Genomic DNA, 27951 nt, shown 5'->3' on the forward strand with positions numbered 1-27951 from the left:
AACTGACATTTCACTTAACTGAAAAGTAAATATTGTGCACTGTCTTCTACATGAAGACAATAAAGATGTGGAGGTGGTTCCAGTGAAATGTTGCCCACACAAAAAACCCAAGCTAAACTAAATACCAAGAATACTAAGGTGTTGTTGCTTACATGATCATTTTGGTTCTTTTTTGGTTCTTTTGAAAATGTCATTATGTTTTTTACTCTGCATTGTATAACTGTTTTCTGCAAACAAAAATTTTCAAACAGCATTCATTAATGCTTTTAGCGGTTTTTGCAGAAGTAGAAACAAAATACAGAAAACTGTACAGTCACAGAGCAGCAGGTTCACAATAATTTACTGCCCACCAGCTCCAGCTTCCAGGGAGCAAATCTGACAAAGAAGAGAGACATTCTTTAGAAATCTGAGTCTATACACAAAACCACAGTGACCTCAGGCAGTTAGGGGGTGTACAGGACAGTACAGAGCAGCGAGAGGTCAACGAGCAACATGATGCTCTCCAACAAAGAACAAGCTCTCCTGTTCACACACACACTGTTTCAAAGTTCAGTATCCGGATGGCTAAGTTATCAGGCCAACAAACAAAGATCCTTTCTCAACCTCACAGCTTTTGACAAAACTCACAACAAGTGCATCCAAAGTCCTAACAACAGGAAGTGCTTAAAAAACAGCTGAGAGCAGCAGCTCTGGAACAATTCTCATCTTTGTCCAGTTGTGAGAAACTTGTTAGTGTCTGTGTGCATGCTTCCTTCAATGCCTCAGAATGGAGATGGCAACTTTGTTAAGGGTATTAGATCTGTAATAAGCGTGACATTTTCAGAGCCAGCATGTTGAAGAGGCAGCAGTCGGGGCTTCTTCAGTCTGTTGACGACCTCAGAGGCTCCACAACCAGGAAATGAAATGCCCTCCAGTGACAAGGACAATTTGCTGACTGCTGATGCTGGAGGCAAACCAGTTGGTTGAAGGAACCCACAATGGTTTCCCTCCATGGTGGGAAAAAAAATATCCAGTTTAATTATGCAATGATTCCCCACCATCCACTTCACCACATCAATCATCAAAGCACAGTGTAATCTAAAACGTCTCCCTGTTCACTGAGAAGCATCATTTCTCAACCTCTAAACAAACATTTACAGGTTAAACCTTCAGCGTTTACTAAACTACATTGATCTTCCATTTAAATCCGATTAAAGGACATTATTTGTCTTAGCAATTGTCATGTTTGAGATAACAGTTTTCAATTTTACTTAAAGAATTCCTCCTATGATGGTTTTAGATAACATTTCCTTAGGTTTAGAAAAATGGCCTCAGCATACTTGCGAAGTAATTAACTGCTAAACAGGGTCTAAAACTGGAAAATAACTTCTAAAATATATATAAATTAAATACATAATGACGACAAAAAAGACTTTAAAAAACTAGAAAAACACACATTTACTGAAAAAATGCAGCGTGACTGTTAAATTGGTGAACTGATTTACTGAAGAAGCCGAACTTGAAAAAATACCCCTCCTAAAAAGATCTGTCCATGACGAAACTACAAACATGGCTCTGCTCACTCTCCATGTTTCAATGTGTCAAATTAAGCTAGCTGCCACTTTCTCTCATTCTCCTAACCACTTCCCAAATTAACCCCCTCTGCTCATCCCCACACTTAGCACTGTCCGCTTTGGTGGCAATTTTCAAAATTTCTCTGGGTTTAGTTCCACTGTAAAGAAATGTTTTACAGAATGTAGTAGGAGCATACCTTGCTAAAAAAACAGAAGCTAAAACTGAATCAGAAAATTGCTAATGAAACTGTAGTCAAAGTAAACCAACTACCTGACCCTATATCAGAATCTGAATCAGAATCAGCTTTATTGCCAAGTTCGTATATACAAACAAGGAATTTGACTTCGGTACACTTTGCTCTATGGTTTTGTTTTTGTATTACCGAATATACATATTTACAATGTACAATATACAAATATATAATAAAAAGGTGCATTTGCAACATCTGTATGCTGTTGTTTTGTACTCTATTGAATGTTCAACAGAGAAACAGCCTGGGGGAAGAAACTGTCTCTGTGGCGGCTGGTTTTAGTGAATAGTGCTCTGTAACGGCGGCCTGAAGGTAAAGCTCTGAACAGTTTATGTGCAGGGTGTGTGGGGTCTGCAGAGATTTTAGCAGCTCTTTTCCAGACCCTAGACCTGTATAAGTCCTGGGTGGAGGGAAGGTCAGCCCTGATTATTCTCTCTGCATTCCTGATTGTTCGTTGCAGTCTGGACCTGTCCTGTTTTGTGGATGAGCCAAACCACACTGCCATCATTAAACGGTCCTGTCTTCATCCATCTCAGTGTAGAAGATGACCAGCAGCTGCTGTGGAAGGTTGAACTTCTTGAGTTGCCTCAGGAAGTACAGTCTCTGCGGGGCCTTCTTTCGAACAGTGTCTATGTGTGAAGACCATCTCAGGTCCTCAGAGATGGTGGTTCCTAAGAACCTGAAGTGGTCCACAGCCAATACAGTGTTGTTGAGGATGGTGAGGGGGGTGTATGGGGTGGTGTTCTCCGAAAGTCCACCACCATTTCCACAGTCTTGACTGGGTTGAGTTCAAGGTAGTTGTGACAACACCAGTGTACCAGCCGATCCATCTGCTGTCTGTATGCAGACTCATCGCCGTCCTGTCCAATGACAGTGGTGTCGTCTGCAAACTTAAGGAGTTTCACGGACGAGTCCAATGAGGTGCAGTCATTTGTGTACAGGGAGAAGAGGAGTGGGGATAGAACACACCCCTGGAGGGCACCAGTACTTATTGATCTGGTTCGGGAGAAGATGCTACCCAGTCTCACCTGATGCTGTCGGTCCGTCAGGAAGCTGTTGATCCACTGACAGGTGGAGGCCGGGACGTTGAGCTGGGTGAGCTTCTGCTGGAGGATGTCTGGTATGATGGTGTTGAAAGCCGAGCTGAAGTCTACAAACAGGATCCTGGCGTACGTCCCGGGGTGGTCGAGGTGTTGCAGGATGAAGTGTAGACCTAAGTTAACAGCATCATCTGTCGACAGGATGGGTGGGGGGGCTCCTATAGGTAGTCAGGTTTCTCAGACCGGTCCATACAGCTGAAGCGTCACCAGTAGAAAGGCTGTTCTTAAGCTTGTCACTGTAGCTTCTCTTGGCTGCTTTGATCTCCATTGTAAGTCTGTTCCTAGCCTGCCTGTACTGTGCCCAATCTCCACTGCTGTGAGCTTCTTCCTTTTCCCTGTGCAGATTCCTGAGGTGTGGAGTAAACCATGGCTTGTTATTCCCAAAGGTGCAGAAGGTCTTAGTCTGCACACACATGTCTTCACAGAAACTGATGTATGATGTCACCACATCATTTAGTTGGTTTAGGTCAGTGGCTGAGGTTTCAAAACAGTCCAGTCTGTGCATTCAAAGCAGGCCTGTAGCATCTGCTTTGATTCCTCAGTCCACTTCTTAACAGTGTGAACCTTGGGTTTGGAATCTCTTAGTCTCTGTCTGTAGGTTGGGATGAGGTGGATAAGAGAATGATCCGAAAAACCCAGAGCAGCCCTGGTAACAGAATGATATGAGTCCTTTAAAGCTGTGTAACAATGGTCCAGTGTGTTTTTGTCTCTGGTGGGACACTTAATAGGCTGTCTGTATTTGGGGAGTTCATTGAAGAGGTTTGCTCTGTTAAAATCTCCCAGTATTATGATGAAAGAGTCCGTGTATTTTTTCTCAACGTCTGTAATCACCTCAGCAAGATGTTTTTCCGCGGCAGAAGTGCAGCCATGCGGTGGAAAATATGAGCCGATTATTATAAACGAGGAAAACTCTCGGTGAATAAAACGGTTTACAGATTATGGAAAATGACTCCAGATCCGAACTACATGTTTTCCCCAGCACTTTTACGTCTCTGCACCAACCTTCATTTATATAAAAGCACATTCCGCCTCCTCGCACCTTCCCCGATAGCTCCGCGCTGCGATTCGCTCTGAGCAGCTGGAAGTCCGGCATCAGCAGTGTGCGGTCCGGGAAGTTTTCACTCAGCCATGTCTCGGTAAAGCAGAGAATCACTGATCCGCGGAGGTCGGTGTTTTTATTGGTGAGAAGAAGCAGCTCGTCCATCTTGTTGTTTAGAGAGCAGACATTTGCCAGGTGGATTGAAGGCAGTGGTGTGCGAAGTCCTCTTTTGCGGAGCTTTACCAGCGTGCCAGCACGCTTTCCCCTCTGCCGCTTTCGGCGAAGTATCCCGTAGAGTGCCACAGCTCCGCTTGCCAGGAGCTCAGTGAACCTCGGATCGATGAAAGATGGTGAAAAAATCCCAAGAGAGGACTCTCTGATGTTGAGAAGTTCTTCTCTACTGAATGAGACCACAGGATGGTTGCCCAACACCACAGTACTGTGGCTCGAAAAACATAACAATACACAAAATACAAAAACAAAGAGAGAGCGAAGCTCCGAGGCTGGGAATGGTGGTTGGGGTTAGTCCTGTAACCAGTGGGGTTGCCTGTTCGATACTCCACTCCTTCCATCTTAGTCGTTGTGTCCTCAGGCAAGACACTTCACCCGCCTTGCCTGCTGATGGTGGTCAGAGGGCCCGGTAGCGGCGATTTTATGGCAGCCCAATGGCAGCTGTGGCTACAATGTAATCTACCACTGTCAGTGTGTGAATGTGTGTATGAATGGGTGAATGACTGATTGTAGTGTAAAGCGCTTTGGGGTCCTATTTCTTTAAATCCAGACTACAGCTGTTGCAATTGTATGCGTATGTAAAGAAATGTTTAATCTATTTAACCATGTAAAGGAACAGGTTCTAAACAGAAACACATTTAAATAAAATAAAAATGTTTCACTCCAGAACGTTTTGCGTCAACTTCGTCAGACACTCTAAAACCGAATAAATTTTATTTTTTCAGTCCAACATGAAGATTTTAAATATGTTGATATAACATTTGGTTACTGTGACATGTAACGAAATACAAAATAGAAACGTCTGTTGTGATTTCACACTTCTGAAAACCCAAATTTCCAAATGTAACATTTTCAGTATTTGTAAAATTATAAAAACAAATTACTTGGATTATTAATGGATAAGAAGATGTAGAACATATGGTCATTGATTACATAAACAACATAAACTAAACAAAGATTTTGTTTATGTTTTAAAAATCACCAAAAACATACTTCTGGTGGAGTTGACGAAGAAATGACGGTGTTGACGAAATCCTAAATAGCGCTGTTTTCAAACTATTCAAACAAATATGAATTCCTCTTCTCTTTTCCTCCACGTCATCCTCTGCTTTTCTTTTGTCTTCCTCAACCCCCCCCCCCTTTGTGTGCCAGTTATTTATTTGCTTGGTCCGAATCATGATTTTCGTTTTTAAAATTTCACATGGCATGTGTTTATGTGAGGCGGGGAAGAGTCAGGGTATGTGTGTTTGTGTAGGTGTGGGATACAGTTAAAACAGTACATCTTAACTGGAGACATCTTTTCCGACATTATTAGGTTCACCATTCTTATTGGCAGAAATTCCACTTTTACATCTTGATGCTCAGTATCCACAGCAGTTGTCTTGGCTAGCCACCAGTGGTCATCGCATACCACTGCCACCCATTCTCCATTATTAAGGCTGATAACAGCAGTTACTCTTATAGTACCCTGCGGACCATTCTGAGGCTTCTCATCCAACTCTCCCTGCATCACATCTTCTGTCTCCATATCCTCCTCCTTTTCTTTTCTCATCTCCTCCATCAACGTGGCCAGAAGAGGTGCTCTTCATGCATCACTGTGCTGTTGCTCTGGCCAGCCACGTAAATAGATAGTTGCTGGACTAAAGCACTGGCAAAGCAAAATCTTGATGCAAAAAACAATAAAGTTGTTTGTGGTGGATTTACATTTTGAGACTTAAATTTAATACATAATTAAATTATAGGAATTCTGAAGAAATTACACCTTACAAAGCAGGCCCCGACTTGTCCTTCCTCTACAACTCAAAGGTTTAAAAGATTAAGTACCAGGTTAAATGATATAATTATTGTTACAGAAATAGTTTTATGTATAAATAAATCCCTGGAGTACCATTTAAATCAGGGCTACATGGTGGTGCAGTTGGTAGCACTGTTTCCTTGCAGCAAGAAGGTCCTGGGTTCAATTCCCTGCCAGGGGTCTTTCTGCATGGAGTTTGCATGTTCTCCCCGTGCATGCGTGGGTTCTCACCGGGTACTCCGGCTTCCTCCCACAATCCAAAGACATGCCTGTTAATTGGTCACTCTAAATTGCCCTTAGGTGTATAAATGAGTGTGTACATGGTTGTTTGTGTGTTGCCCTGCGATAGACTGGCGACCTGTCCAGGGTGTTAGCCGCCTCTCGCCCATAGACAGCTGGAGATAGGCACCAGCTTCCCCTCGACCCACTATGGAATAAGCGGTAGAAAATGACTGACTGACTGACTATTTAAATCTTTTTGTATGTTCACAAATAATATATTAGTATACTAAAAGATTATTGGTGAATTTGTCAACTCCGTCAACAGACACATCAACTCTGGAGTTGACAGAAATTGAGGACAAAACTTTTACAGACAGATTTTTAGGTAAAACAATGTTTATAATTCAGTTTATGTATTGTTTTAGGTATTTTCATTTATTAGAAAAATGTTTTGTATTATTTTGCAAATTTACAGGTTTTATTTTGTTTTTGTTTTTTGGGGTGGGTCAATATTGTGGCCTCTTTCTGAGGATGTTTATTAACATAGACCTCCTAGCTACAGACCATTTACTTAAACAAAATCCTCCTAAAAGAGTTTAAAATGTTTGCCAAAAATAACTTTGGTATGCAGTGTTACGCTAGATGTAACTTAGTAGTATGTACTGTTGAATATTCTCGTGATGAATGTCTTGATTTTTAATTAAAAACAAAAATAGGCTTTTCTCGGTAGGACTTGTTTTGTTCCGATTCTCAAGAATCAGTGTTATGTGTTTTTTGTTTTTTTTTCATTCCATCTTGTCTGGGAAGCACTTCACATTGTCTGCATTTGTTTCCAATTGCTGAAAAGCAATATTGATCAAATAAAATGTTAATGAAAAAACAATTCTTCCTGCATGTGTCAATGTAGTCTCAGTGTCTTTATTTGGCAACTGAGACTGACACTATTTTTAACATTGACCCCTATTACACAGATTATTCCCAGAACAATTAAAGATTGCAACAATCCTTTATATTTATATTCTGAGTATTCTCCACTGGGTAGGTTTTACATCCATTCAGGCAGATTATTTCCCACTTTCACAGCGTTACCTCAGCTCTCCATTAAAGGGCTACAAGGCCTGGGCTTAGGCATCAAACCAATGGAGCAGAGTGGCTAATTGTTGCCATTACAGAGGCATTAGGGAGGAGAATGGATAAAACGAAGAAGAGTATCCTCTGCTGAACCACATTTTAGTTATAGTATTTATTTCCAAGACTGCTCAGCTACAGGTAAGAGCAATTAAGCTGGTTAAACAAACTGAGGATGTTGAAGTATAAACTAAAAAAGCCAGTGCATTAATGTATGTTTCTGCTCTTAACTGATGCAGCTTATCTTAAGCTAACAACTACAGAAAATAGCAAATGCTCTCTGGAAAAGACATACACAAATATGAAGGAGAAGACCATGAAACATCTAAACACCAGCAGGCATAGCAAAAATCAATATGCTGTGTGTTGAACATTGGCCATAAATAGCTCATGATCAGAAACAGCTTTCTATCAGCAGAGGCAGCAAATCAACTCTGACTGCTGAAAAAGGCTGAGGTGAGGCTTCCAACTCTGGTCAGCAAAGCATATTTCTGCTGAGCTATGTTTTGCTCTACTAGTAAGAGTCACACATGAAGGTAGCAGCAGAGGGACCTTTTATGCATAATTGAACTCCTTATATTTCACCTTGGAAGCTTTGCTTAGAACAAAAACGTTCTTAAAAAGGGGTAAACATCTGGAGAACTTTTACAGTGCACTGAAGCGGAAGAGTCAAGATTGTTAACCCTCTAAGAAAGCTACTCACTGAAATGTATATAGAGCCTTCTACTCTGTGTGAATCTGAGCAGCTTTAGATTAACTCTGGACCAATTTAATCAATTGCATACAGTATTATAATATTTATACTGGTCAAATTTGAATCAGATCATTCTACAGTGATAACAGATTCTTCAAAACATAATTTGTGTCTGTAAAGGATTTCTACAAATAAAGATTTCACAGATTTTTCTTAGTTATAAATAATCGGTTTGCGGTCCAAAACAATCCAGTCCATATTTGGGCCATACAAGGATTGTGTTTTGTTTTTTTTAGGAAGGGCACGTTGTTTAAGCATCAAATATAACATTTTTTTCTTCACATCACAAATTTCATTCTAAGGAATCTGTATTCCATGTAAGAAGGTCTTGTCCAGGTTTAGCAACTACCCTAGTTTGGAAGCTTTATTTTCATGACTATGAATATTGTAGCTTCACACTGAAGGCATCAAAACTATGAATTAACACATGTGGAATTATATACTGAACAAAAAAGTGTGAAACAACTGAAGATATGTCTTATATTCTAGGTTCTTCAAAGTAGCCACCTTTTGCTTTGATTACTGCTCTCCACACTCTTGGCATTCTGTAGATGAGCTTCAAGAGGTAGTCACCTGAAATGGTTTTCCAACAGTCTTGAAGGAGTTCCCAGAGATGTTTAGCACTTGTTGGCCCTTTTGCCTTCACTCTGCGGTCCAGCTCACCCAAACCATCTCGATTGGGTTCAGGTCCGGTAACTGTGGAGGCCAGGTCATCTGGCGCAGCACCCCATCACTCTCCTTCTTGGTCAAATAGCCCTTACACAGCCTGGAGGTGTGTTTGGGGTCATTGTCCTGTTGAAAAATAAATGATGGTCCAACTAAACGCAAACCGGATGGAATAGCATGCCGCTGCAAGATGCTGTGTTAGCCGTGCTGGTTCAGTAAGCCTTCAATTTTGAATAAATCCCCAACAGTGTCACCAGCAAAGCACCCCCACACCATCACACCTCCTCCTCCATGCTTCACGGTGGGAACCAGGCATGTAGAGTCCATCTGTTCACCTCTTCTGCGCCGCACAAAGACACGGTGGTTGGAACCAAAGATCTCAAACTTGGACTCATCAGACCAAAGCACAGATTTCCACTGGTCTAAAGTCCATTCCTTGTGTTCTTTAGCCCAAACAAGTCTCTTCTGCTTGTTGCCTGTCCTCAGCAGTGGTTTCCTAGCAGCTATTTTACCATGAAGGCCTGACTCACACAGTCTCCTCTTAACAGTTGTTCTGGAGATGTGTCTGCTGCTAGAACTCTGTGTGGCATTGACCTGTTCTCTAATCTGAGCTGCTGTTAACCTGTGATTTCTGAGGCTGGTGACTCGGATGAACTTATCGTCCGCAGCAGAGGTGACTCTTGGTCTTCCTTTCCTGGGGCGGCCCTCATGTGAGCCAGTTTCTTTGTAGCGCTTGATAGTTTTTGCGACTGCACTTGGGGACACTTTCAAAGTTTTCCCAATTGTTCGGACTGACTGACCTTCATTTCTTAAAGTAATGATAGCCACTTGTTTTTCTTTACTTAGCTGCTTTTTTTCTTGCCATAATACAAATTCTAACAGTCTATTCAGTAGGACTATCAGCTGTGTACTGTATCCACCTCCTGCACAACACAACTGATGGTCCCAACCCCATTTATAAGGCTTGAAATCCCACTTATTAAACCTGAGAGGGCACACCTGTGAAGGGAAAACCATTTCAGGTGACTACCTCTTGAAGCTCATCAACAGAATGCCAAGAGTGTGCGGAGCAGTAATCAAAGCAAAAGGTGGCTACTTTGAAGAACCTAGAATATAAGACATATTTTCAGTTGTTTCACACTTTTTTGTTCAGTATATAATTACACATGTGTTAAATCACAGTTTTGATGCCTTCAGTGTGAAGCTACAATATTCATAGTCATGAAAATAAAGAAAACTCTGAATGAGGTGTGTCTAAACTTTTGTATATATATATATATATATATATATATATATATATATATATATACATATATATGTATATATATATATATTTCAACCCTAACTCATTTGAACTGTTTAACTTTGAAGAGTGTGTGGATCTTTATATGGCCTGTCAACTTTAATGAAAGGTATTGTGGGTCTAGAGATTATTTCCACAAGATAAGTGTACAGTTGCAAAAAAAAGGTGAAAACCACACCCACTAAACCTGGGAGTTGTTCATAGGGCTCTAACAGGAGGTTGCACAATTCAAAATAAAAAATATTTCTACAAAAAGAAAAATCAACCTGATTTCTTACTATGGTCAATGATGGGATCTCAATCTTCATTGCTCCTTCATGCCATCAGTGCTGTTCCTGCTAAAGTGCTGGTCTACAATGCCTTGTGCCTAAACATTAATCTGTTTGGGTCTGTTAAAACCCCACCAATTAGTTTAATAATGGAACAATAAAATGCTTCCAACTGACCTGTAAATAAGCACCCTCTAAGAGGTTTATCATCATTGCTGCCTGAAGTACTGTAAGCCCAGTTTACAATACAACTTAGAATCTATTGTAACATATACAAAAAATAAATCTCAGAGTGAACTGAGGCTGAGTAATAGCAGTCTTTTGTAGAACTGGCCAAAAGGGTCTCAATACTACACCGTGTTGCTGTAACATGTTTTGTTCCACAAAGATTCTTAAAGTTTTATGAACTCTCCTCTGTATGCTTTTTCATCCCTTTAACATTTTGCATGTGTATTCTTATTTCTCACAGAGGAAGGAAAAAGGGAGAATTGTTATAATTATATTGCGTATCTCTCCGCTCCAAAGTCTCAAATGCTAATTGGTGACACTGCAGTTCAGCTCCGTCCAATTACTTGCAGCTTTCAGTCGTCTGATTAGCAATCAATTTTTCCCTTGCCGTTTCGAAAGCAGTAGTGAAGCTACTGAACACCAAATAACCTATGAGACTCCAAGAATCCACAGATATAACTTCAAAACTACGTTCTCTGTCAACATTTAGTTTCTAGCAAAATTCTGAAAGATTTTGGTTGACAGTCAAGTATTTTTCATTGATGCTTTACACATAATCCAATTAAAACATATCTCTGACTTTGATCCTTTAGCTAACAGTAAATGATGATCAGGATGTTATTACAGTGGAACACCAACCTCATGGGTGGTTTAACAGTGACCACAACTGCAAACAAAGTTTAAATGAACAGTTTTTCAGTCAAAATGTAATTTGTTTTGCTTTCTTACAACAAAAGCATTGACATATTTGAGTGAATGAAGCTATTTTAGGGATTTGGCTATTATACTACCCAGATTATGTGAGCAAAGGCAACAATATAAGATGTAAGGCAAATATAAAAAAATATCAAAATACAGACAAAAATGGTTAACTTTGTTACACCATTTTGACTGCTCTGAGCATGCACAATAATTTCATCACAGAGCAAAAATTAAAATTTGTTTGAACATTTGATTCTGTCTGTACAGTAGACTCCAACAGTGTTGATCACAGAATGGTTTGCAGTCTTTCGTCACCTGCATTTTCTTCTGGATAACAAAATGTTTTCAAAAGATGTGGATTTTTATTCCAGCAAAAAATAAAACGAATGTCTTCATAAGAGGGAGACATCCCTCCTTTGGAGACATCGCGAGGAGCATTGACAGCATAAATATGTTAATGTTCAATCAATAAGTCTAATAAACAATTTTTTACTAAAATATATTTTTATGACAAAATAATGACAGTTGTTGAAAGTGAAAGTAGTCAAACTGAATTTTAATACAATGAAATACATTTTTAAATCAAACGAATTCAGTTTCAAACCATTAATTTCAGTTTCAATTAAGTGAAGTTAATTTTCAAACCATTGCATTTAATTTTAACTTACACAAATACAGATTCAATTTAAGCAATTCAAATTCAGTTTCTGATGGCACAAGCCCATGCATCACAGCCTTGAATTTGATAACAATTGAGTTCACTTTAAAGTAAAGAAACAATACTGTTCTGTAAATAACGGAAATCTTATGTGGTTTATTGTTTAATGTCCACATATAAATGTTTATATGTGGACATTTTTCCTTTTTTTGTACTATTTGTTTTCAAATGGGGGATCCTATGGCCCTAGTTAACAGTGAATGCAACATCATATTTGAATCACTGGTGGCCTTTATGGTGGTGGTAAAATGCTAGCAAATTAGTATATATAATTAATTACAGGACTCATAGTTAAACAAAAATAACATTCTATGTAGCATTATAAAAAAGGGCAGTGAATAAAAAAAGACATAAAAATGACCTGAAGTCAGAGCACATAACCTTTTCTTACTAAGAATCTGGTGGATTGCATAGGAGAGCAAACTCAAACAGGGAAGTGACTCACACACACACACACACACACACACCAAACTCTCCCGGCAAAAGCCAAAACTGTCCCATACTGATGACATCACCTCCTACATGCAGGCCTAAAGGTTGCGGATGTCCAGAAGCAGGTCCCTGGGCAATAAAACAGCTCACTCACTCACATGGCTGCACAGTGACACACAGTCAGGCATGGAGACAGTGAGGAGGACACATACGGACAAACACACAAAACCACGTCTGCACACACACTTGTATGCAAAGACAAACACACATTTGGCTGGTGTTGAGCTGAGTGGCAGAATTTTGCCTGAAGACACAGGACTTCTTTCCTTAAAAACCTCTCATTAGATCCTGCGTCAGTCTGCTTCGCTGTGAGCTGAAACATAAGTGACTCTCATCCCATCCACGATAATGACGGCTTTGTGGAAATGTTGGTTTGAATTGGACTCTAGATCGATATTTAATTCCTTTAACCACACAACTTAAATTGTGTCACAAGTCATTATCTAACATTATGAAGGAGGCACATTTTAAACATTGATATGTCACATTTCTCAGCCTTCCTGGCAAATGTTTTGCCACATGCAGGGACATGTTATGGCTTGCTTTCAGGAGGAATAAGGTGGATTTTGTTTAAACTGGGGAACAGTATATCTACTTTTAACTTTCAGTTTGTTGGTCCACTTGAGATGTTTCTCAGGAACTTGAGAGAGGCTGCTGATTTCTTGCTTTTATGCTTTGAGAGTAGCGGATGCTCAGAACACAACTCTTGTTTTTGAGTTTTAGACCCCGGTTCTCCGGTGAAAGCTGAAGGTATGCTAACTTTATGCGAGAGGACATAATTCCTCCAAATTAGGTATTTTTGAGGTCTAAACATCAAATAATGTTGCACATTTTATGTGTATGTATGCGGACAGAAGACAGTAAAGTTATTTTTAACTTGAAATGCCTCTGCACAAAGACATTCAAAGCTACTCATATACCCCTAATGATCAGCTAGAGTAGAACGGGGCTTTTTACGAGCTGTGGGCCTCAATCGGCCCACATGAAAATTGGAAAAGCAAACGTTTACACGGTGTTGTGTCTGTATGAGAATCCAAATTTCTGCTTATGTTGAAATAAAGACAAATTTATACCGGACGTAGAGTTTTGATAAGATATGGACCTGACTATTTATTTTCAAAAACTGGTGTGCTCATGAATAACATTTTGAATTTCAATTGTTAGACTGCAGTGAAATATGAGAGCTTGCTCATGTTTGAAAATTGTTTTGGTAAAGGATACGTAGGTTCCCTGGGCATGGTTTTATGTATTTTAAATTATATTTTGCAAAACCTTCCCTGTGTGTATACAAATGGCCCAGCTAAAGTCCAGACCTCTCCTGTTAAAATTTCATTGGGTGATTTTAATTTTTTCATGATTTCATATTCATGATTATTCATGATTTTATTGTTGAATCGGCTACCATTGTCCTATGTATTATTTGTTTTTTTATCCCCATCCTATCGTGTTTAATCCTTTTAAAATGTATTGTTTTCCATGTGGCGAAGATATTTTACAATTAAATGTAAATCTATAGATTTTTATAGTAATATGAACAAAATAAATTATTAGAATCCTTGCTGCAAATTTTTGACACTCCCAGTTTTACATAATATCCCTCCAAAACATTTAAATTCCAATTTGCATATATATGGGATATATAGGATTTAAAGGGTTACAACACCAAGAAATCATGGATAGTTGTTATGTATGGTGTGGAGATCAAGTAATAATGGCATTCATGAAAATAAATGCCCCTCCCTGTGCTGCCACCTTACCGTGGTGGAGGGGTTTGAGTGTCCCAATGATTCTAGGAGCTATGTTGTCAGGGGCTTTATGCCCCCGGTAGGGTCACCCAAGGCAAACAGGTCCTAGGTGAGGGATCAGACAAAGCGCAGCTTACAGACCCCATATGATGGTTACCATAGATGGAAACAGTGTTCCTTTGCCTGGACGCGCGTCACCGGGGCCCCACTCTGGAGCCAGGCCTAGAGGTGGGGCACGCTGGCGAGCCGAAGAGGAAATGTGGGTCCCCCTTCCGATGGGCTCACCACCCGTGGGAGGGGCCAAAGGGGTCGAGTGGAAGGTAGTATGGGTGCCAGCCAAAGGCGGAAACCTTGGCGATCTGATCCTCGGCTGCAAAAGCTGGCTCTTGGGACATGGAATGTCACCTCTCTGGTAGGAAAGGAGTTGGTGTGCGAGGTAGAGAGGTTCCAGCTAGAAATAGTCGGGCTCACCTCGATGCACGGCTCTGGCTCTGGAACCAGTCTCCTTGAGAGGGGTTGAACACTCTTCCACTCTGGAGATGCCCTTGGTGAGAGGGTGAACGAAAGGGTAGACTCCCACTGCTTACGGGTGGGGGGACGGGTTCTGACTGTTGTTTGTACTTATGCACCAGGCGGGAGTTCAGACTACCCACCATTTTTGGAGTCCTTGGAGGGGGTGTTGGAGAGCGACCCTTGTTCTGCTGGTGGACTTCAATGCTCACGTTGGCAATGACAGTGAGACCGGGAGGGGTGTGGTTGGGATGAATGGCCCTCCCATTCTGAACCTGAGTGATGTTTTGTTATTGGTTCTCTGTGCTCATCATGGATTATCCGTAACGAACACCATGTTCAGGCATAAGGGTGTCCATATGTGCACCTGGCACCAGGACACCCTAGGCCGCAGGTCGATGATCGACTTTGTTGTCCTGTCGTCTGATCTGCGGCCGCATGTCTTGGACACTCGGGTGAGGAGGGGAGCGGAGCTTTTCACTGACCACTACCTGGTGGTGAGCTGGCTCCGATGGTTGGGGAGGATGCTGGTCAGACCTGGCAGACCCAAACAAATCTTGAGGGTCTGCCGGGAACACCTGGTGGACTCTCCCGTGAGGCAGAGCTTCAACTCCCACCTCTGGGAGAGCTTCAAACACGTTCCGAGGGAGGGGAGGGACATTGAGTCTGAGTGGGCCATGTTCCGCACCTCCATTGCAGAGGCGGCTTACCGGAGCTGTGGTCGCAAGGTTATCGGTGCCTGTCGCTGCGGCAATCCTCGAACCCACTGGTGGACACCGGCGGTGAGGAATGCTGTCAGGCAGAAGAAGGAGTCCTATCGGTTCTTTTTGGCCTGTGGGACTCCGGAAGCAGCTGATGGGTATCGGCAGTCCAAGCAACATGCGGCAAAAACTCAGGCGTGGGAGGAGTTTGAAGAGGCCATGGAAAACGACATCTGTACCGCTTCGAGGCGATTCTGCTCCATCATCCAGCATCTCGAAGGGGGGGTAGGGGGTAGGTTCACCACCAACACTGTTTACAATAGTGAGGGTGTGCTGCTGACCTCAACTCAGGACGCTGTGGGTCAGTGGCCAGTGTACTTCGAAAACCTACTCAATCCCACTGGCACGTCTTCCACTGAGGAAGTGGAGCCTGTGGACCTTGGGGCTGGCTCTCCAATCTCTGGTGCTGAGGTCACAGAGATTATTAAAAAGCTCCTCGATGGTAAGGCCCTGGGGGTGGATGAGATTCGCCCAGAGTTCCTTAAGGCTCTGGATGTTGTAGGAATGTGTTGGTTAACGTGACTTTGCAGCATCACATGGACATCGGGGGCAGTTCCACTGGATTTGCAGACCGGAGTGGTGGTCCCCCTATTCAAAGAGGGGTACTGTAGAGTGTGTTCCAACTATAGGGGAGTCACACTCTTAAGCCTCCCTGGTAAGGTCTATTCGGAGGTTCTGGAGAGGAGGGTCCATCAGATAGTCGGACCTTGGATTCAGGAAAAGCAGTGTGGTTTTTGTCCTGGCCATGGAACACTGGACCAGCTCTACACCCTCAGCAGGGTCCTGGAGGGTGCATGGGAGTTCGCCCAACCAGTCTACATGTGCTTTGTGGACTTGGAGAAGGTGTTCGACCATGTCCCTTGGGGAATCCTAAGGGGGGTACCAGGCCCTTTGATATGGGCTGTTAAGTCCCTGTATGACCGGTATCAGAGCTTGGTCCGCATTGCCAGCAGTATGTCGGACTAGTTTCCAATGAGGGTTGGACTTCACCAAGGTTGCCATTTATCACCGATTCTGTTCATTACATTTCTGGACAGAATTTCTAGGCGCAACCAACGTGTTGAGGTGATCCGTTTTGGGGGCCGTAGGATTGCTTCTCTGCTTTTTGCAGATTACGTGGTCCTATTGGCTTCATCAGCTCGTGATCTACAGCTCTCGCTGGAGCAGTTTGCAGCCGAGTGTGAAGCGGCCAGGGTGAGAATCAGTGCCTCCGATTAGAGGCCATGGTCTTGAGCCAAAAAAGGGTAGAGCGCCTTCTCCGGGTCGCGGGGGAGGTCCTGCTTCATGGAGGAATTCAAGTATCTTGGGGTCTTTTTCACAAATGAATGAAAAACGGAGCAGGAGATCGATAGACGGATCGGTGCTACGTCAGCAATGATGCAGGCACTGTAGCAGTCTGTCGTGGTGAAGAGAGAGCTGAGTCAAAAAGCGAAGCTCTCGATTTAACGGTCGATCTACGTTCCTACCCTCATCTATGGTCATGAGCTATGGGCCGAAATGAGTTTCCTCCACAGCATGTCTGGGCTGAAGTTTGGTCATCCGGGAGGGACTCAGAGAAGAGCCGCTGCCTCTCCACGTCAAGAGGAGCCAGTTGAGGTGGCTCAGGCATCTGGTTAGGATACCTCCTGGACGCCCCCCTGGTGAGGTGTTCCGGGTGCGTCCCACCGGGAGGATGCCCAGAGGAAGACCCAGGACATGCTGGAGGGACTATGTTTCTCGGCTGGCCTGGGAACGCCTTGGGATTCCCCCGGACGAGCTGGCCCAAGTGGCTGGGGAGAGGGAAGTCTGGGTCTCTCTGCTTAGGCTGCTGCCCCCGCGATCCAACCCCGGATAAGCGGAAGACAATGCATGGATATACACTGACTCTTAATATGTCTATGGTAATGCAATGTATGCAATCTCTACAATTTCCAGTACATGAGAAAATATATACTTATAAAATGTGTGTTAAGTCAAGGGTTTCGGTAACAGTCAAAATTGCTCATGTGGCCCTTGGGGTAAAAATAGTGCAGCCCTGAGCTACAGGATGTTGCACAGTGACCATTACATATGACATTTGTCCCACCAGTGGCACACAGACATTTATAGCCTTTAGATTTACCTAAATATGTAATGTGTAATAAGGACAGATATGATGTTGGCATTAAGTCCATCTTTTAATAGTAATATATAGATGATTAGACCAGATGGCTACAACTGTTTTAAGTTGTACATTGTACAAATGTTTGAAAACTACTGAACAAAAGAGCTGGGCAAACAAGATGCAAATACAAGTTACTGGGAATTGTCACAACTTTGCCAAGTACTTCGATCTTCAGAAACACTAAGGTAAAACTAAAAGTTATTAACTGGAAACCATTGGAAGTCCAGTGACACTGTCCACAATAAACCAGTTTTACAACAACCCAAAACAAAATCCCTTGCTTCAATAGTGATTTAATCTTTTCCATACTGCGAGACAATATCTGGAGAAATGTTTAATAATCAGACAATAAAACACTTGAGCTATTTGGCCACAATGACCAAAAGTGTGTTTGAAGGAGACAAGAAAAAGGCTTTCAAACCAAAGAACACTATGCGGCATGGTGGTAGTACCATTATGCTGGGGGGGCTGTTTTGCTAAGATCTGAACTGGTACATTTTGCAAAGTGGGTGGAATAATTAAGGAGGAGGACCCTCTCCATTATCTTCAATACTACCACAAGTCAACAGCTAGATGGTTGAGACTTAGGAAGAAATGGGTGTTCCAACAAAACAATGATCCTAAAAACATATCAAAACTGGTTTATAATGGATAAAACTGGATAACAATGAAACTCTGGAATAGCTTCCTGATAGAGACATCAACTCTACTGAACATTGCTAGATGTTGCCCAAAAGCCAGATCAATGCAAATCGACAACTCATTCACCTATCATTGGAAGAAGAGAATGCCAAGCCCAAAATATGTTGGAAGCCTGTTAATACTATTAAAAGTGTATGGTCAAGTTGCAACTTGCTAATTGGCATTTATCCAAACATTACTGGTGATGTATACATATGAACCTGTGCACAGAATTATGACCCAGAAAATACACAGTACATTCAAACATCTGCACCTAACGTTTGTATGTGAAAAACAGCAAACACATCTGTTGTGTATTCAATCCAACCTGGAAAAAGAGTGTTTCTAATAAATCATTCAAACTCCAAAACTGACAATGACATTTACGACCACAATAAACGCATGCAGTCTTGCCACCAGAACTGTATGTTTAACGATGACTGTGGCATTATAGGTGATTTCAGCTGTTTCTAGTTCACATTAAAAAGCATGTTTTATTGAACTAAAATAATTTAAATATGGAGCAACAACTGAGGTTGCAGAGCTGAGAAATCTTCTATAAATCTTTACCTCTTGAAACCTGAAAGAAAATCTTACTTTGTTTAATGTTAAACAAAAACATCAATACATTGCTTCATCAAAGACACATCACTTGGTGTCCTTACATCAATAGCTCACTATAAGAGTCAATGTTCTGATTGTCTTCAGGCTCAACCCAGCCATGTTTTAATCAGTTCCATATACCTTGGTCTCTTCCACCACCTCTGCTTATTCCTACACAGTTCATCTTGATGCTGTTGAGCAGATGTGAAATCCACCAACACTGTTGAGGGTGTTCTGTCTTGCCTGAGGCCGCTGCTACCTACTGTAACTCAGTGAGCTCAGGTTGTAACCCAGATGCAGTAAGAGCCTCTGGGACCTGAATCACTGAAAAGCAAGCAAGTTCAACAAGGTGATGCTAGATGCTCTACCGGTAGCATAGAGAAAGGCTTACCTGAAGAAGGTCACGAAGAACTGCACCAGGTCCATGATGCTGTTGTGTTGAGAGAAAGCGATCTATTGGAAACAAGACAACAGAAGGAATGTACATGTATTAACTGCTAATACAATGACCTGAACATTTTTATTATTCATCTTTCAGGTTTAAAACTGGTAGTATTCACAGCCACAATGTTTTTTTCTAATTTATACATTTCCAGCATGCCCCATGTCCAAGCACAGTTTTGTGTTTTTTCTCCATAAAACAGAACTACTTTTGTTGAAACAGTTTGTTACAATAACAGGTCCTGCAATATTTGTTTTACTAAAAATACAAATGTGTGATTTAAAAGGTGATGCTATGGATTTAAAGCATGTTTAACATACAGTTAATAAGCCTTAATAATCGGACGCTGCTTTGTGTTTGGTGAATCCTCTGAGAATACTTGTAAAGGAAAAGAAGAAAGAAACGAGGCAGAGTGAGCTTAAAAGGTTTACCAGCATTTGGTGAGCAGGTAAAATGGCCTGACAGTGAAAACCTTGCAGAAAAGCTTATTTTGGTCCACAGGGACCCTGCCTCAATACAGGCAACCAGCCAACAGCCATCATTTCAATTTACATCAACTGTAGTCGTTAAACACAGCTATGATCAATGAGCTGTTTAGACCATGCTCCTTTCTTTCCACCACTGCAGACCCACAAACACCTACAAACCCAAAACTTTACTTGCATATACTAAGAGCATCACAATTATATACAACCGAAAACAGTGCACTTTTTCCTGACATCCATTAATGTGTTTTATGAGGAGGATCTATAAAGGTTTTATATGGGGTAAGATTACTGTCAAAAAAACAAATGCGTAGGTGTCAAAAATTTGTAAATGTAAGTAAATAAACATGTATAAATTTAAGATTTGTATTTGTACCTTGTTGTCAACTTATACAAACATAACACAAGAACAGAACAGAGGTTTAGAAGTTACAAATACAAGTTACAAAGTTACAACAATACAAGCACAACTCACAAAGTTATGACTACAAAACACAAATTTACAAATACGAATCTAAAACCCCTGATGAAGCTGTTACACTCCTTACCAGTTGGTGGCAGTTATGTACCTGAAAGTTGTTCGCCAACCCCCATTAAACAAGAAGGAGAAGACAACACTGTGCTGTTCCCCTGCAAAGATGTGTTCCCCCTGTGTCTTGTGTTTTTTTTTGTGGTTTTTTTTGTTTACAGTTTTATGTTGTTTTTTTTTTTAAGTTTTGTTACCCCATGGGGCAGGGATTAACTAATCATCTTATGTTTTGGGTTGTTCTTTCCTTACATCATGCACAACTATCCTTGTGAAGTTGGAGACATTTGCTTTTTATTTGCCAAAGTTATATGGTGGGAGACCTTATATTTCAGCCATTTTTTGTTCCCCCCCGTAACTTAAAGAGCAAATGTCTCCAAATTCACAGGACGTTTTTTCCACGATGAAAGGAACAGTAAAACCCACAAGACCAGGTTTATTTATTATAATTTTATTCCCTGATGTTGGAACAGATCTTCGCAGGACATCAGCACAAGACCCACTTACTTTTCTTCTTCTTGTTTAATGGGGGTAGGTGAACAACTTTCAGGTGCATTACTGCCACCAGCTGGTAAGGAGTGTGACAGCTTCATCAGGGGTTTTTGATTCGTACTTGTAAATTTGTGATCCGTACTCAGAAATTTGTGATCTGTACTTGTATTGCGAATTTGTAACTTGCATCTGCAACTTCTAAACTTCTAACAGATGAAACATCTGATGTCACATGTATGTATGAGATGTCAGGGTTATGAACTATAACTTGTAAACAAAGCCATGAGTGTGAGGATCGTTGCTCCCACTGGACGAGACAAAGCACAGACCTGTAATGGAGGAAAACTCTTGTTTAAATCGACCCGTGCCTTTAAAAATTTGTATTTTTGTATTTAAACCAGAAAGGAACTGCATCAGAGTCCATTTGGAAGCAGATCGAGACCACCTCAAAAAGTGGGTCTCGGTCTGGACCTATGGGGAAACGATCTTAGGTCCGTTTAAAGCAAATGAAACATGACAGGTGTAAATACACCCAAAAAGTGCAGCGAACACTCATTTGCCAAAAAAACATCTGGTATAAAACCAACACACAATTTTAGAAAAAACAATGGCAGGTTTATGCTTGAACAACCTTCAACGTGGCTGACTTTTAAAAAGAAATCTGCAGTGAAGAATGGGCCAGAATGTAAGACTCATTGCCATTTATCTGATATGTTTAATGGCAGTTGTTTCTGTGTGGCACAACCAGTTTTTAGTTTTAAGCGGGCAAAGATATTTTCACACCTAGGGTTAGGTTGGTTTGGTGGTGTTTTTTTCCACAAAAGATAAACTCATCATTTTAAAACTGCATTTGCGCCTGATATAATTTTTTTTTCTGATGATTAAAACATTTACAGGTCCTTCTCAAAATATTAGTATATTGTGATAAAGTTCATTATTTTCCATAATGTCATGATGAAAATTTAACATTCATATATTGTAGATTCATTGCACACTAACTGAAATATTTCAGGTCTTTTATTGTCTTAATACAGATGATTTTGGCATACAGCTCATGAAAACCCAAAATTCCTATCTCACAAAATTAGCATATCATTAAAAGGGTCTCTAAACGAGCTATGAACCTAATCATCTGAATCAACGAGTTAACTCTAAAGACCTGCAAAAGATTCCTGAGGCCTTTAAAACTCCCAGCATGGTTCATCACTCAAAACCCCAATCATGGGTAAGGCTGCCGACCTGACTGCTGTCCAGAAGGCCACTATTGACACCCTCAAGCAAGAGGGTAAGACACAGAAAGAAATTTCTGAACGAATAGGCTGTTCCCAGAGTGCTGTATCAAGGCACCTCAGTGGGAAGTCTGTGAGAAGGAAAAAGTGTGGCAGAAAACGCTGCACAACGAGAAGAGGTGACCGGACCTTGAGGAAGATTGTGGAGAAGGGCCGATTCCAGACCTTGGGGGACCTGCGGAAGCAGTGGACTGAGTTTGGAGTAGAAACATCCAGAGCCACCGTGCACAGGCGTGTGCAGGAAATGGGCTACAGGTGCCGCATTCCCCAGGTCAAGCCACTTTTGAACCAGAAACAGCGGCAGAAGCGCCTGACCTGGGCTACAGAGAAGCAGCACTGGACTGTTTCTCAGTGGTCCAAAGTACTTTTTTCGGATGAAAGCAAATTCTGCATGTCATTCGGAAATCAAGGTGCCAGAGTCTGGGGGAAGACTGGGGAGAAGGAAATGCCAAAATGCCAGAAGTCCAGTGTCAAGTACCCAGTAAGTGATGGTCTGGGGTGCCGTGTCAGCTGCTGGTGTTGGTCCACTGTGTTTTATCAAGGGCAGGGTCAATGCAGTTAGCTATCAGGAGATTTTGGAGCACTTCATGCTTCCATCTGCTGAAAAGCTTTATGGAGATGAAGATTTGATTTTTCAGCACAACCTGGCACCTGCTCACAGTGCCAAAACCACTGGTAAATGGTTTACTGACCATGGTATCACTGGTCAGTAAATTGGCCTGCCAACTCTCCTGACCTGAACCCTAGAGAATCTGTGGGATATTGTGAAGAGAACGTTGAGAGACTCAAGACCCAACACTCTGGATGAGCTAAAGGCCGCTATCGAAGCATCCTGGGCCTCCATAAGACCTCAGCAGTGCCACAGGCTGATTGCCTCCATGCCACGCCGCATTGAAGCAGTCATTTCTGCCAAAGGATTCCCGACCAAGTATTGAGTGCATAACTGTACATGATTATTTGAAGGTTGACGTTTTTTGTATTAAAAACACTTTTCTTTTATTGGTCAGATGAAATATGCTAATTTTGCGAGATAGGAATTTTGGGTTTTCATGAGCTGTATGCCAAAATCATCCGTATTAAGACAATAAAAGACCTGAAATATTTCAGTTAGTGTGCAATGAATCTAAAATATATGAATGTTAAATTTTCATCATGACATTATGGAAAATATGATGAAAATTTAACATTCATATGGAAAATACCCCTCCTTGAACCGTCACCTTAACGTGGTGGAGGGGTTTGAGTGCTCAAATGATCCTAGAGGCTATGTTGTCTGGGGCCTAAATGCCCCTGGTAAGGTCTCCCATGGCAAACAGGTTCTAGGTGATGGGTCAGACAAAGAATGGTTCAAGAACCCCTCATGAAGAACACAATATCGAGGCACGTGACGTCGCCCGATACGGCGGAGCCGGGGTCCCACCCTGGAGCCAGGCCTGGGGTCGGGACTCGTCGGAGAGCGCCTGGTGGTCGGGTTGCTCCTCGCGGTACCCGGCCGGGCCAAGCACGAACGAGAGACGCGAGGCCATCCCCCAGTGGGCCCACCACCTGCAGGGGGAACCGTGAGGGACCGGTGCAAAGAGGATTGGGTGGCGGACGAAGGTGGAGACCTCAACGGCCCGATCCCCGGATGCTTAGGCTGGCTCTAGGGACGTGGAATGTCACCTCGCTGGGGGGGAAGGAGTCTGAGCTTGTGCGGGAAGTCGAGAGATATCGACTAGAAATAGTCGGGCTCGCCTCCACGCACAGCGTGGGCTCTGAAACCCATCTCCTTGAGAGGGGTTGGACTCTCTTCTACTCTGGAGTGGCCCACGGGGAGAGGCGGCGGGCTGGTGTGGGTTTGCTTGTTGCCCCCCAGCTCAGCCGTCTCGTGTTGGGGTTTACCCCAGTGGATGAGAGGGTTGTATCCCTGCGCCTTCGGGTTGGGGAGAGGTCTCTGACTATCATTTCAGCCTACGGGCCGAGTGGTAGTGCAGAGTACCCTGCCTTCTTGGCGTCCCTGTCGGGGGTGCTGGATAGTGCCCCTCCCGGGGACTCCATTATTCTGCTGGGGGACTTCAACGCCCACGTGGGGAACGACAGTGACACCTGGAGAGGCGTGATCGGGAGGAATGGCCTACCCGATCTGAATCCGAGTGGTGTTTTGTTATTGGACTTCTGTGCTAGTCACGGATTGTCCATAACGAACACCATGTTCAAACATAAGGGTGTCCATCAGTGCACTTGGCACCAGGACACCCTAGGCAGGAGGTCGATGATCGACTTTGTTGTCGTATCATCAGACCTTCTGCCGCATGTTTTGGACACTCGGGTGAAGAGAGGGGCTGAGCTGTCCACTGATCATCACCTGGTGGTGAGTTGGATCCGCCGGAGGAGGAGAAAGCCGGACAGACTCGGCAGGCCCAAGCGCATAGTGAGGGTCTGCTGGGAACGCCTGGCGGAGCCCTCGGCCAGGGATGTATTCAACTCCCACCTCCGGGAGAGCTTCGACCAGATCCCGGGGGATGTTGGAGACATAGAGTCCGAGTGGACCATGTTCTCTGCATCTATTGTCGATGCTGCTGCCCATAGCTGCGGCCGTAAGGTCTGCGGTGCCTGTCGCGGCGGCAATCCCAGAACCCGGTGGTGGACACCGGCAGTAAGGGATGCTGTTAAGCTGAAGAAGGAGTCCTATCGGCTGTGGTTGGCTTGTGGGACTCCTGAGGCAGCTGACGGGTACCGTGAGGCCAAGCGTGCTGCGGCCCGGGCTGTGGCAGAGGCAAAAACTCGGGCCTGGGAAGAGTTCGGCGAGGCCATGGAGAAGGACTACCGGTTGGCCTCGAAGTGATTCTGGCAAACCGTCCGGCGCCTCAGGAGGGGGAAGCAGTGCTCTGCCAACACTGTTTATAGTGGGGGCGGGAGACTGCTGACCTCGACTGAGGACATTATCGGGCGGTGGAAGGAGTACTTCGAGGATCTCCTCAATCCTGCCATCACGCATTCCGTGGTGGAAACAGAGGCTGGGGACTCAGGGTTGGACTCTTTCTTCACCCAGGCTGAAGTCACCAAGGTGGTTAAAAAGCTCTGCGGTGGCAAGGCTTCGGGGGTGGATGAGATCCGCCCTGAGTACCTCAAGTCTCTGGATGTTGTAGGGCTATCATTGTTGACACGCCTCTTCAACATTGCGTGGCGGTCGGGGACAGTGCCTCTGGACTGGCAGACTGGGGTGGTGGTCCCCCTTTATAAGAAGGGGGACCGGAGGGTGTGTTCCAACTACAGGGGGATCACACTCCTCAGCCTCCCTGGTAAGGCCTACGCCAGGGTATTGGAGAGGAGAGTCCGACCGATAGTCAAACCTCGGATTCAGGAGGAACAGTGTGGTTTTCGTCCCAGCCGTGGAACACTGGACCAGCTCTATACCCTCTACAGGGTGCTCGAGGGTTCATGGGAGTTTGCCCAACCGGTTCACATGTGTTTTGTGGACCTGGAGAAGGCATTCGACTGTGTCCCTCGTGATGCCCTGTGGGGGGTGCTCCAGGAGTATGGAATCGGGGGCCCTTTATTAGGGGCCATCCGGTCCCTGTACGAGCGGAGCAGGAGTTTGGTCCGCATTGCCGGCACTAAGTCGGACCTGTTCCCAGTGCATGTTGGACTCCGGCAGGGCTGCCCTTTGTCGCCGGTCCTGTTCATAACTTTTATGGACAGGATTTCTAGACGCAGCCAAGGACCGGAGGGGGTCTGGTTTGGGGACCAGTGGATTTCGTCTCTTCTTTTTGCAGATGACGTGGTCCTGCTGGCCCCCTCTAGCGAAGACATACAGCATGCGCTGTGGCGGTTCGCAGCCGAGTGTGAAGCGGCTGGGATGAGGATCAGCTCCTCCAAGTCCGAGGCCATGGTACTCGACCGGAAAAGGGTGGCTTGTCCTCTTCAGGTTGGAGGGGAGTTCCTGCCTCAAGTGGAGGAGTTTAAGTATCTCGGGGTCTTGTTCACGAGTGAGGGAAGAATGGAGCGGGAGATCGACAGATGGATCGGTGCAGCTGCCACAGTAATGGGGGCGCTGTGCCGGTCCATTGTGGTGAAGAGAGAGCTGAGCCGAAAAGCAAAGCTCTCAATTTACTGGTCGGTCTACGTTCGTACCCTCACCTATGGCCATGAACTTTGGGTCATGACCGAAAGAACGAGATCACGGATACAAGCGGCTGAAATGAGCTTCCTCCGTAGGGTGGCCGGGCACTCCCTTAGAGATAGGGTGAGGAGCTCGGCCATCCGGGAGGAGCTCGGAGTAGAGCCGCTGCTCCTCCACATTGAGAGGAGCCAGTTGAGGTGGCTCGGACATCTATACCGGATGCCTCCTGGACGCCTTCCTCGGGAGGTGTTCCAGGCACGTCCCACCGGGAGGAGGCCCAGGGGACGGCCCAGGACACGCTGGAGGGACTATGTCTCTCGGCTGGCCTGGGAACGCCTTGGGCTCCCCCTGGAGGAGCTGGAGGTGGTGTCTGGAGAGAGGGACGTCTGGGCGTCTCTGCTGAGTTTGCTGCCCCCGCGACCCGGTCCTGGATAAGCGGAAGACAACGAACGAACGAACGAACATTATGGAAAATAATGAACTTTATCACAATATGCTAATATTTTGAGAAGGACCTGTAAGTGTGACAAAAAGCTGAAGAATTCTGTAAAGGGGCAAATACTTTTTCACACAACACGTTTACTGAGAATGAATCAAAGTATGACATCAGGACATCGCTGGTGCACAAAATTTCATCATATTGTGTCTTTGTGTTTTATATTGTTTTGCATCCATATTATAAAACATATTAACGTGAAGAATGAGCAAAAACCCCCAAATGGTCAGCCTGGTTGGTGGAAAATAAACAGAAGACCTGAAGCATACTAGCAACAGCAAGAACAGAAAACTGGTAATACTGCACTTTCATATATATATATATATATATATATATATATATATATATATATAACTATTTTTAATCTTTATTTAAAGTTTCCTTGAAGGGGAAAAGTATTCCCACCAAATCAAACCTTGATAGTTTAAGTTCACTAAAGTGTTTCATTTCAGATCAGTAATTTATGGAGCACTTTAGGCTCACTGGAAATGACTGACATTAGTTTAGATAATTTATAGAAGTTCAGTTAAGGCAAAAACATGTACACGTATTAAATCTCGAGTTTATCATTAAAATCAGATAGGGGCAGAAAAAGAACCAACAACACCCCTGCATGAGAAAATGCTGCAAAGACAAACGGTACTAAAACAAAATAAAAACAGATGGAATTCTCAAACTTTCACATATAAACACAATAACCTCCACTCCAGAGCACAAACACAAGAACAATAGAGTGTAATTGTTTTGAGATCAGGGGTCAACTGTTCAGGGAGAGTCTTTTTTTCCCCACTCCAATTCTTTCTATAAACTCGTGCTGTAATTACCACAGTATATATTGTAGGGGTGGGTAAGGAGGAAGGAGTGAGAGACGGGTAAAAGATGAGAAGGACAGCAATGATTTAAAGAGGACTCCAAGGACCCTGAATCTACAGTGCAGTCATTATGGAAGACCAACGGCAGCCCTCTGGGGACAAGCTTAGGAGCTGTGACAGCAGTGGGCTGGCTTTTATTTCTCTAACCCTGAACTAAGAGCTGCTCGTTAAAGCCCAGAACGAAAGAAAGTGCTTGGCTAATCAATAAAGAAAGGAATGAGAAGAGCGCAAAAAAAAAAAAAGGAAAGAGGCAAAGAGCCTTTTAGCTACAAAACAGGAAAAAGACGCAGAAGCTAAGCGCAACCCAGGACTGACCAATAGTAGTGGGAATTTATTCATCCTTCTTAACCAGA

The 27951-nt window shown here is 43.4% G+C and overlaps 1 protein-coding gene across 3 annotated transcripts in view; it reads right to left on the reverse strand.

The window, feature by feature from the left end:
• The window catches only part of LOC124859164 (attractin-like protein 1), a 482005-nt gene that overhangs the window by 190615 nt on the left and 263439 nt on the right, over window positions 1-27951 (reverse strand). For all 3 annotated transcript variants that reach the window (XM_047351754.1, XM_047351757.1, XM_047351755.1), the window contains exon 26: window positions 19286-19347. In XM_047351754.1, the coding sequence (XP_047207710.1) occupies window positions 19286-19347 (62 nt within the window). The remainder of the gene's footprint in view (window positions 1-19285; window positions 19348-27951) is intronic.

The sequence above is a fragment of the Girardinichthys multiradiatus genome, chromosome 22 (genome assembly GCF_021462225.1).
Source record: "Girardinichthys multiradiatus isolate DD_20200921_A chromosome 22, DD_fGirMul_XY1, whole genome shotgun sequence".
Lineage (NCBI taxonomy): Eukaryota > Metazoa > Chordata > Actinopteri > Cyprinodontiformes > Goodeidae > Girardinichthys > Girardinichthys multiradiatus.